The 12,329-nt window shown below is 40.6% G+C and overlaps 1 protein-coding gene across 2 annotated transcripts; it reads right to left on the bottom strand.

The window, feature by feature from the left end:
- Positions 1 to 4,891: 4,891 nt before the first annotated feature.
- On the bottom strand, positions 4,892 to 12,001 carry HIGD1A (HIG1 hypoxia inducible domain family member 1A; the record flags this gene model as incomplete). Of its 2 annotated transcripts, XM_079712853.1 has the most annotated exons (4): positions 4,892 to 5,900; positions 6,581 to 6,715; positions 7,338 to 7,452; positions 11,929 to 12,001. In XM_079712853.1, 3 exons carry the CDS (start codon positions 7,432 to 7,434, stop codon positions 5,851 to 5,853), a joined length of 282 nt encoding a protein of 93 aa, XP_079568979.1. In that variant the 3' UTR covers positions 4,892 to 5,850. The 2 variants fall into 2 exon arrangements, with proteins under 2 accessions (XP_079568979.1, XP_079568978.1); XM_079712852.1 differs by lacking the exon at positions 11,929 to 12,001 and having other exon boundaries at positions 7,338 to 7,470.
- Positions 12,002 to 12,329: the final 328 nt, after the last annotated feature.

The following is a 12,329-nucleotide window of genomic DNA, read 5'->3' on the forward strand; positions in this document are numbered from 1 at the left end:
GTTCCATCATGCAGTCTTTCCATGAGACCAGGGGTCTCAAGTTCTGGATTTGGGTCCCAGCTCTGTCACTTTTCAGTTGTGTGAAGTTGAGTAAATTACAGCTTTCCACATGGAAAAAGTCAGGATAATACATACTTCATTTTTTGTGAGGGAATTTAAAGAGTATTAAAGCACTTTATATACAGCAAAGTACTATACAAAGTGTTACCATAGTGGAACACGCATTGTGTTTTAAACTCAAATATAGCAAGATTTGTAAAAAGGTAAAGTTCACCATGGCCTGGGAGAGTTCAGAGTTTACCAAAAGTAGAATTGGGTTGGGTCTTTAAGGAGTGCACTGAATTGTCAGGAAGGGGGAACATTCAGGAAAGGACTAGAGTCCAAGCAGAGGTGTCAGGGGCAGTGGTGAGCACAGGGCTTTTGCATCAGTGGCTCTGCTGGAGCTAGTGGCAGGACAGGAGGTGAAGGGCCTAGGCAACAAGGAAAAGAAAAGAACAAATCTGAGTGATGAAGGACTCTGCTTATGAAAAATGGCAGAACTTGGTGGCTGGCTTTATAGTGATAAATGAACAGAAGGAAGGAAAGACACTTCAGAGTTTGAGCCCAGGGTGTGACAGTGTGAGATGGAGATCCCTGACAGGAACGGGTGATCTCAGAAGGAGCACCAGTAGGGAAGACAGTAAGTATAGCTGCAGATAAGCTGAGTTTAGGTCATAGGGCTCTAGCCGAAAGGTATGATGATGGCATTTCTACCTCACGTTGTAAACTTTTAGTCACTCTGTGACACTTCAGAGTTACACTGGGGACAGGAAAAAGACCTAACACCACTGTTATAAGAAGCTCAGGATACTACAGAGAGGACCTGTTCCTGGGTTCCTCTGCGGGGACCAACTGGATGCTGGCCTCCACTCTGGAACTATTTATCACTTCTGAATTTAGGAGAAAATTTCCTAACTTTTGTCTTGCTAAAAACAAATTATTTTGCCCCATTTCAGTGACTAAGGGGAAAGTAAGCTCTCTTTATCTAAGAATAAAGCCAGGATGCATGAGTATTAGTGGCTCTTACATGAACTTATAGCAGGTAAATCATTCACTAAGAAAGTGGCAATCAAGTCATGGTTGGTGCATGTTTGGTTTCCTTTCTCCAATTTCCCGTTCAATTTGAAGAGCTTTCCTACAGGATTAAGTATATAAATAATTGGCAGTTCCACTATTTGACACATGAGAACTTTAAAATACTTTATGTTCATTCAGCTTTGTTCTGGCCTTTGTTTTGATGGGCTGTAAATTTAATGGGGGTAGAGCCTAAATTTCAAGTTCCTGAAACTCTGAGCAGTGTTTCCTCATCGGTGAGGCAAGAGGCGTGGTCTGCATGACCAGTCCTCTGCTCCAAAGTTCTGACTCCGTGGTACAGAAGCAGAGGGTACTTTGGGGATTTATGTGTGGAGTCAAATTGCAGCTGTCACCACCAGATGTCACTATTGCTCATTAACTAGAAATAGGCTGATAACTTTTTTTCCGGGAATAGCAGGATCCTGAATATAAAAATACAAAAACCTACTTTTTATTTTTTTTTAAGTTTTGAATTTTATTTTATTTTTTTATACAGCAGGTTCTTATTAGTTATCCATTTTATACATATTAGTGTATACATGTCAATCCCGATCTCCCAATTCATCCCACCACCAACCCCCGCCACTTTCCCCCCTTGGTGTCCATACGTTTGTTCTCTACATCTGTGTCTCAATTTCTACTCTGCAAACCGGTTCATCTGTACCATTTTTCTAGGTTCCACATATATGCGTTAATATACGATATTTGTTTTTCTCTTTCTGATTTACTTCATTCTGTATGACAGCCTCTAGATCCATCCACATCTCTACAAATGACCCAATTTCGTTCCTTTTTATGGCTGAGTAATATTCCATTGTATATATGTACCACATCTTCTTTACCCATTCATCTGTTGATGGGCATTTAGGTTGCTTCCATGTCCTGGCTATTGTAAATAGTGCTGCAATGAACATTGGGGTGCATGTGTCTTTTTGAATTATAGTTTTCTCTGGGTATATGCCCGTAGTGGGATTGCTGGATCATATGGTAATTCTATTTTTAGTTTTTTAAGGAACCTCCATACTGTTCTCCATAGTGGCTGTACCAATGTACATTCGCACCAACAGTGCAAGAGGGTTCCCTTTTCTCCACACCCTCTCCAGCATTTGTTGTTTGTAGATTTTCTGATGATGCCCATTCTAACTGGTGTGAGGTGATACCTCATTGTAGTTTTGATTTGCATTTCTCTAATAATTAGTGATGTTGAGCAGCTTTTCTTGTGCTTCTTGGCCATCTGTATGTCTTCTTTGGAGAAATGTCTATTTAGGTCTTCTGCCCACTTTTGGATTGGGTTGTTTGTTTTTTTAATATTGAGCTGCATGAGCTGTTTATATATTTTGGAGATTAATCCTTTGTCCATTGATTCGTTTGCAAATATTTTCTCCCATTCTGAGGGTTCTCTTTTCGTCTTGGTAGTAGTTTTCTTTGCTGTGCAAAAGCTTTTAAGTTTCATTAGGTCCCATTTATTTATTTTTGTTTTTATTTCCATTACTCTAGGAGGTGGATCAAAAAAGATCTTGCTGTGATTTATGTCAAGAGTGTTCTTCCTGGGCTTCCCTGGTGGCGCAGTGGTTGGGAGTCCGCCTGCCGATACAGGGGACAGGGGTTCATGCCCTGGTCCCGGAGGATTCCACGTGCTGCGGAGCGGCTGGGCCCGTGAGCCATGGCTGCTGAGCCTAAGCGTCGGGAGAGGCCGCAACAGTGAGAGGCCCTCGTACTGCAAAAAAAAAAAAAAAAAAAAAAAAAAAAAAGAGTGTTCTTCCTATGTTTTCCTCTAAGAGTATTATAGTGTCTGGTCTTACATTTCAGTCTCTAATCCATTTTGAGTTTATTTTTGTGTATGATGTTAGGGAGTGTTCTAATTTCATTCTTTTACATGTAGCTGTCCAGCTTTCCCAGCACCACTTATTAAAGAGACTGTCTTCTCCATTGTATATCCTTGCCTCCTTTGTCATAGATTAGTTGACCATAGGTGAGTGGGTTTGTCTCTGGGCTTTCTATCCTGTTCCACTGATCTGTATTTCTATTTCTGTGCCAGTACCATATTGTCTTGATTACTGTAGCTTTGTAGTATAGTCTGAAGTCAGGGAGTCTGATTCGTCCAGTTCCATTTTTTTCCCTCGAGACCGCTTTGGCTATTTGGGATCTTTTGTGTCTCCATACAAATTTTAAGACTTTTTGTTCTAGTTCTGTAAAAACTGCCATTGGTAATTTGATAGGGATTGCATTGAATCTGTAGATTGCTTTGGGTGGTATAGTCATTTTCACAATGTTGATTCTTCTAATCCAAGAACATGGTATATCTCTCCATCTGTTTGTATCATCTTTAATTTCTTTCATCAGTGTCTTAAGGTGATGTTCTAACTTAAGATGAAAAATCATCTTAAGTTACAACACCACTTCCTTGGGGATACCGTCTCAGACTCCAGCCCTGGGTTAGGTACCTCGTCTGCTGCATCCTGTACCTAGTATTCATCATGCTCTTCGAAATCACTGATCTAACGCCAGCCTTCTCTGCTAAACTGTAAGTTGTGAGAGGAGGGCCCACACACCTTCTGTGCTGCCACATTCCCAAGCCTAACAGTAACAATGGTAACAGCAACCATTCAGATTACTAATGCATCAGGTGCTATGCTAAGCCCTTTTATGTTCACCATTGCATTTTATCTTCCCAGCAACCCTAGGCCACTGACATTGTCCCCACTTTACAGATGAGGAAACCATGGCTGCTCGGCTCCTAAGTGGCAAAACCATGAACCCAGGTCTGACTCAATAAAAAGCAGTGTTACATCCACTTGAGCCACTTTTAAGAACTTCCATAATCCGATGCCAGCCTCTTCATCCACCCTAATTTACCACTGTCTTCTTCAGGCAAGCACCCTTACTTATTGTCTCCTAATCACTTAACATGCTCACTACAGTCTCAACATTTTGCTCCTGTTCTTCTATCCTCTGGCATTTGTCTAGATCAATTTCTTTCAAATTAGTATTTACTTAACAAAATCAATAATGTACTCATCCATTAGAAAGTTTCTGAAACTTGTTCACAAATTTGTTCTTCTATAGAAGGCTTATCCTTCATGAAATAATTGTTAGGACTGCCTACAAGCAACTCCTATAATGTCTACTGGAGGCTGAGAAGAGTTCCTAGTAATAGCTTGTATTTTTAAAGCACATTTCCCATAGACCCATGTAATGATCTATAAACTAGATAGGACTATAGAAATTACGTAGTCCAATCTCTCATTTCTAACTAGCAGAAAACTGAGAAAACCTTGATTGGTCCAGGTTATATAGTCAGTGGAGCAGTGAGCCGAGACCATGCTGCACCCTCTTGTCTAACAGTACTAATTTATGATAACCGCTGCCACTCAGCATTAACTTCACAAAGGCCAACATTTCAAGTCTCTGTTGGCATCTACTGCTTGACTGCCCAGGTTCCAGTCCCAAACCTACAACCTTCTCTAGCTTATGTGACCTTGTGTTAATTACTTAAAACTATTCATACCTCAGTCTCCTCCTCCATGAAATGAGGATCATAGCTCCTACTTCTTAGGGTTGTTAGGAAACTTAAATGACATTATACATGAAAAGTGCTTAGAGCAGTGTGTGGCACACAGTAAGTGCTCAATAAACATTAGCTATTATTCCTGTTTGTTAAATGGTCTTTAACTATGGCTCCTACAAAAGGCATAAAATGTTCTCCCTCTTTTCTTGGAACTACTTGTACTACTTTGAAGAATGATAGTTTTTTCCAAATTGAAATAAATACAAGACATTTGATGTGTTCACTTACTTTAATAACACTACATTTACCATGTTATCACCATGGAATGTAAATTCAGGTTAGACAAGAGAATTTCACAAGTACAACAAAGCATTCTGTAGTATACCAAAGTTTGTATAGTGTCTGACCAAACCAGCTTGCTCATAAATCACTTCCATTACAGGCAATTTATTTAGTTTAACATTTATGATTCTTTCAGAGAAAATAAACAGACTGCACACATTTAAAAAGTATTTTTCATTTACCTTTGCATTAGCACTTAAAATACACATTTCTATTTCAAAATGCCATTTAAAAATTATTCTAATATAACAGCAGCAAACTATAATTCTGCAATTACAAAACAGCTAAACGGGGATCTACAGTTAAGTTATTCTCATCTTTACAACTATGATTCTGAAACAGATACTACTTCAAAGCAGCCGTTACCAGCTCTTTAGGTTTGGTTTAAAAACACACACATAGTTGCTGGGAGGTTTATAATTATTCCGTGCAGTGTTCTGAAAAGGTCCTTCAAGAGCCAACCAGGCCTTAAAAACAGTACTCAGTCCACAAGGCAGTCAGAAAGAGTTAAATTAACTGGGGTAAATAGGATTCCTACATTACATCAAAAGCATATGATATTCTGCAACAACTGGGAGCATTTTCAGGTTTGGCATGTTGTCCTCTTTACAAGTAATTTTATCAGAAGAGTTTAAGAAGGTGGACACTGTACCACTATCAAATGCATTTAAAAGTGACATGTTTTTGTGCTAATCCGACTCCCCTGAATGACCTAGCGAGTGAACTAGTCACTAGGCAAATCAAGCCTGCAAGAAAGGAAGCCAATATTCAAATTACTATGTTATTGTCCGACCCACAGAATTTTATTTTCAACATAAACATATAACCTCAATATGAGATGTCTAAGTAAAGCAAGCACCACCAAGACCAAGACAGCATCTCCTCTTCTAAGGTTTAGGTTTTGCCCAGAATTCTTTATACATGGAATAGCCCATACCTAAAGAAAAAGAATGCTAGTTAAGCATTTAAATATTTTCTTCAGTATTAAAGGATTAAAAACAGTTCATAAAGTAGCTAAAAGTAGCACCCTTGCTAGCATACAATATTTACAAGGGGAACAAGGCACTAGGCTGCTTACATTCTTGCTTTCTTAAACAATTCAAATTTCTAAAATTCTTTTTACACAATTTCCCAAGTATCTCAAGGCCAGTATGACTAGCTCAGACTGTTAAAATATCAATATTTATCTGGCAACTTTAAAAGGAGTTACTCTTGCTATATAATACCAGATAAAGTCAATTAATTATAAAGCCTATAAAAGCATGTAATATCTTTTCCACCTTCAAAAACTCAATAAAACAGCAATCATGTCTCTCCCAGATGATGGATCTTATTACCAACCCTATTTACATATCTAGACTCTTCAACGAAATTATAAACTCAGTGATGGACAGTACTATCTTTTCTTTCTTTAAAATCTTAGTAAGATTATATCATAGACAGTAAAACTATGTCACTACTTGAACTATTTTTATTAATTCAGTTTTTATGTGAAAATGAATATAAGTGATATTTGCAAACTGCTTCAAAGTCAGCTAAAAGTATCTACCTTGTTTTATTTACAAAGAAATCCATTAATGGGGAACCACAAATTTGAAATGTCCTGTAGGAACCTACCAAGAGTCATTGCTCCCACAACAAAGCCTTGGGCTGCCACGCGCATGTGGATCAGGTGAACAGACATTTTAGTATTGCCCCTGCTCTTCAATTTATATAATCCATATGCAACGATTGCTGCAAAACCTGCCACTCCTGTAAAACAGACAGTCACAAGTATGTCAGATGCATGGGGGCAGGGTATCATCAATCAACGTTCTATTTTTTTTGTAAGGATGCTTTAGGAGACCATTAACTGGCTAACATACAAATTGAATTTTTAATTTTTCCCCCTCAGAACTAAAAATCCACAATTGGAAGCAAACAGTAGCAGATCCAAAAAGTTAAGATCATCTTTAAAATGTGGGCTTGTGAAGCCAGTAAATAAATTCCTTTAAGAGTGCCAGGGGAACTCTTCTCTGTCTTACTTCCATCCCCAAAGGCAATCAGTTAATACAGTAGAGACTGTAATAAACCACAACTGTGAGTATAACAACTCTTAGTCTTGTGAGTCCTTCCAGCAAATCATTGAGACTGATGGTAGTCTTGGGGTCCCAACACATTCACTGAAATAAGTCACTAAAACAAGAAGTCTGAATACAGAGAAGAATTTTTATAATGAGAGCTACATCATACCAATCTAAGCATATTTCAAGATATGAAAAAATATTCAAAAATAAATGCTTTCAGGAAATTCTTGATGAACCAAACAAGTTTACCACACTTCTACTGTGTTAAAGCTTACAATAGCTTATTAGACCATCAAAGTCAAACTTACCAATGGGGACAAATGGTGCCTCTCTAGCTTTTCGGATAAGTTTAGATCCCTGATCTTCATCATATGAAGAAAGAGAAACATCTGTGTCACTTGACATAGTGATTGAAGAATCTTCCTGAAACAGAATTTCCATGAGGTTCTGCAGTTAAAAGCATACTTCTTTTATAAGATTATTCCTTTAAGTGGTACCAAAAAAGGCAAGATACAAGCCTGATTATATGAATTAGAGGGCAGAAAAAAAGATTCATTTCTATCACAAAGGGACCAAGGCTCCATTCTCCCTTTTTGGTCAATTTTTTTACACAGGACGCTAGTAGGCATTTCATCACAATAAAGTAATAACAAATTCAATTTCACCTTAGTCACAGCAACTATGTACATACTTCCTTCTGACTGAGCTGAACAGACTATAAACTTTACCCGTAGATAAAAAAGGGAGTCAAACATAGTATATAACTGCACAAGTCTCTGATTGACGTCAATTACAATAAACTCAAAAGTTAACTGCCATTACCCATATAGTCCTACCTTAGGTTCTGGGTTTTTCATGTGCGTCATACTCCCTTCAGTAATAATAGCTCTCATTCAACACTTTGCTATTCAAGGGGTTTAGTAATAGTCAAGGTCCTCAAAGAAAATCCAACTCTAGAGGGGAGGCTTAGTGCTTAGTTTGAAAAGTGAGATTGTCCCTCCAAGCCCCCGTCCTCATTGGAAAGAGTCCAATTCTGTCATCTGACAGAGAAGAAAACCTTAATCCAGATGAGTTGTACAGTATCACACAGCTAGATAGAAGAAATTAGGACTAGACTTTCTCTTCTTTTTTGTGCTCCATTACCTGCTAATTGAATAAACCCTTACTTTCTCTGAGCTTTTATTATATACAAGGTTCAACAAGCTCAAGGTTCAGGATGCTCACTATATATGTGAAGAGATAGAATGTAAACACTGAAATAATGTTTCACAAATTAGATTCTTTAAAATAGACATGCCAGAGTGTGATCACTTTGCCAACAGAGAAAATGAGAATTTAGAGTGTGATGTCTTTTGGATAAAAAAGTTTGGGAAGTTTCAGAGAAATATTTGAGACTGGCTTTCAAGATACTACATAAATGATGACTTCCCTGGCGGTCCAGTGGTTAAGTCTCTACTTCCACTGCAGGGGGCATGAGTTCAATCCCCCGTCAGGGAACTAAGATCCTCCACGCTGTGTGGCAAACAAAACCATACAAAACAAAAAAAACCCCAGCAACAAGATACTATATAAATGTAATAGATGGTAATATTAAATACTGTATTTATTTTAGGCCAGTATATTTATTAGTTTCCTTCATAACCAATCTAAACTTCCCAAAGGCAAAAGTTTCAAAAACTTTTGTTTTTATCACAACTCCTCCTTCAACCTCCCTCACCAACCCCATATTCTAATCACATTAAACTTCTTAGAGATGCTCTCTAAACCTCCAAGCCTTTGCACAAGCTACTTCCTCTGCCTAAAACGTTTCTTCCCTTTTCATTTCCTTCAGATACTCTTTCTGGGCTAAGTCCTCCCATTTTTCGGTTTTTTGCCTTAACTGACCTGCTCTGGAAACTCTTCTCTGATTCTCCAAGTTTATGATAAGTGCTTTGGTTACGCAGTCCCATAGGACCCGATGCTTTCTCTATAATAACTCTTTCTTATAAATGCAAGTTTAACTGTTTTTCTCACTAGAATCCTTGAAGTCAGGAGGTTACACCTGTCCTGCTTTTGTCTATACCATAGCCTGGCATGATGCTTATTACATAAAGTAGACCACAAAATGTTTGTTGAATAAATTTTAAAGTAATATTTTCAACAATTAAAATTATTCTCAGGTAATTAGGAATATTTAGTGAAAACTAACAATTATACACATTTGTAGAGTCAGTAATAAAAATGTCAAGCTGTTTGTACATAAGTGCTTATTTTTCTTTTAATTCTTATATTGTATCTATGAAAGAACACATGATAACCTGAGTAGGTCTTGGATCCTTGCAACCACAAGAGACAAAACCATTATATACCACAATTCACTTTTAAAAACTAGCGCCTTCTTTTACATATATAAAATCATGTTTTCTTCCTCTGCCTTAATTATTCCTAAACTAAGAAGTCATTTGGGAATTGTCTTTAAAAGCAAGAAAGTTGGTAGTTTTTCCTTTAATCTCTCACATCTGGATAACTTTAACTGTCCAACAGGTCAATGGAGCAAAAGTTCCCTTCTCCTTCCTTTCAGCGGGGAGGAGGATCACCTTTCAGCAGTTTGTACAGACAGGACATTAGATCTGGCTTTCAGAAAGTAGTCCCTGGGGAAAGAATCAGGGCGTGAGGGAACCATGTGGTCATTATGTCTCAAGTGACTAATGATAATCTGTCTCTGATCCAGAACACCTTGTGTGCACATTTCAGGATAAAATAAAGGGGAATATTAGAAGTCCAATATATCACAAAGTTATTTGTTACTCTATGGTTCAAATTATATATCTAGCATAATATATATCTGCAACACTCCCTGAGTAAAAGATTTTGATAATTCTCTTCCTAATGATCACCTAGAAGTTTCCCAAGTATTCATGATTTATAGCCACCTAAATACAAAATGGTTCACTTTTAAAATATCAGGGTCAGTAAGTACAGATCATATAACTTAAGAGTAAAAACCCAAGGCTTCCCTGGTGGCGCAGTGGTTGAGAGTCCGCCTGCCGATGCAGGGGACACAGGTTCGTGCCCCGGTCCGGGAAGATCCCACATGCCGTGGAGCAGCTGGGCCCGTGAGCCATGGCCACTGGGCCTGCACGTCCGGAGCCTGTGCTCCGCAACGGGAGAGGCCACAACAGTGACAGGCCCGTGTACCGCACACACACACAAAAAAGAGTAAAAACCCAGATTATTAATCCATGCCAATAGGCTTATTTTACAGAAGCAAAAAAAAAAAAAAAAAAAAAAAAAAAAAAAAAAAAAAAGGTTATGAAGGGTTAAATGAACTGCTCAGCAACAGGAATACATCTCTGGCAGGGTAGGATTAGAACCCAGCTCTCCTGATACACAGTTGTGGGTTCTTTTGATTGACAATATATTGCCAAATCATCTGTCTTATAATGCTGGTATGTATTTAATCTGAAAAACATTTAAAATCCACTCCTTAACAGGAGCCCACATCTCTTTCTTTGAACTGTAAAAAATGTCAGTCATGCCTAAAATTAAATGGAACCTTCTTTCCCAGTGACTTAATTCATCTAATGATTTCAAGTGTGATTTGAAGATTTTTTTTTCCCTAGTGCCACTTCTGAATTTTCCTTTATTATCATTTTGTCATCCACCTGCAGCAGCTGACCCAGATCTCTGTCAGAAAGTTGAACAGGTACAAAAAGAGGCACCTATAACCAGATACTCAAAGCCAGTTTGGAAAACACGAAGTAGTCTGTAAACTTGGTAAGATACTACTGAAGACCTTTCCAAATGCATGGGAACCTAGAAAAGGCATAAGGGAACTGGAGCTGCTCAGCATCACGTGATGTAAAAGATTTAAGGATCTTCACAGCCCGTCATTTTGGTCACTGGAACTACTATCTAACGACAATGGTTTCAAATTTTGATTTTGCATCCGTTACCCGTCAGCCTGTTTAAAATGGCTGCAAGGCGCCACCCCGAAGATTCTGATTCAGATGGTCTGGGGCAGGGCCCAAGGAATCTGTATCTTAAGAAGACCCCTTCACGAGATTCTGGTGCACAGGGAAGAAAGAGAACCCCTGGTATACAAAACTCAAATACGATTATCATGCTGGGGCCTGGTACCGCTTCAATCCATCATAACTTTTTATCCAAACCGGTCTGGGTACTTCCGAAAGCATAGATTCCTTCCTTAGGGATTACCCCGAAGAGGGAAATAACTGCTTCCCGCACCGGTTAAATAAAAGAGGCGAATAAACCTGCCGAATCATTTCGGCTGCTCCCAATACTAATCCCGTGCTATGTTTTGTAATTTCTAATCTGGCAGGTTTACTTTTTCGGGAGAAATGTAAATTACGTCAGAGATGCTTGATACATGCCCGGGTCCTTCTTACCTTCCTAGGGCCGAAGGGGGTCGCCAAAGGTGGAAGGGAATAGCGGCCTGGGGAGAAGATGAAGCCGATGGCAGGAAGGTCGTTTGGTTTTACGCCCTCCTCTCAACCCTTCAACTTTCCTCCCCTCTCTTCTTGTGACCTTGTCAGGACTCCATGGCCGGAGCGCTCGCCCTCTCAATCCCTCCTCACCCACCCCGCTCTACGAGTTCCCCGAAGTCGGCCCCAGCACCGTCCCTCCCCAGCTCCATCCGCGAGGCTTCGCTCCTCAAGCCTTTGCTGCATCCCCTCATAGGCTCCGTACGCCCTCACCAGCCTCCCCTGCACCGCGAGGTGGGGCCTGAGCCCCGCCAACCAGACTTCGCCCCCTTCAACCCAGGCATCGCCCCCACTCCCAGTCCTGCGATCCCCAACCCTCCCAAGGTGCTCTCAGCCAGGCCCAGCGCGGCCTCACTTCTTCCCATCCCACGGCCCGGCGTCCCCCGCTCCCAAAACCCCGGCATGCATCACTTACAGACAACTGCACAACGTCGCAGGCTCCTACCGGCTTCTGACCCACCTCGCGCACCAGCAGTCGGCCCGGCTTTTCCCGGTCCCGCCCACAGCCGGCCTCAGCCAATCAGAAGCCAGTGGCTGGTACGCCGGTGTCCGTGCCGGCGGGTGAGTGCGGGCCTGTACGCGGTGGGTGGGGCGGCCCGGAGCGAGCTCCGGATTGGCTGGGGCGACGTGCGCGGGCGGTGACTCCGCGTCCCCGGCTCTGACGTAGGGATCGCGCCAGAGGTGAGAGGTCGGCGGCCGGGGTTCCGCGGAGGACGCTGGAGGATTCTTGGCCCTTGGCCCGGTGGTACTTGAGATTACTCTCGCCCTTTTCCTCTCGGGACGCGGCGGCGGCAGCGAGCACCGCGAAGGCGGTGT

The sequence above is a fragment of the Hyperoodon ampullatus genome, assembly GCF_949752795.1.
Source record: "Hyperoodon ampullatus genome assembly, chromosome: 10".
In the NCBI taxonomy this organism is placed as follows: domain Eukaryota; kingdom Metazoa; phylum Chordata; class Mammalia; order Artiodactyla; family Ziphiidae; genus Hyperoodon; species Hyperoodon ampullatus.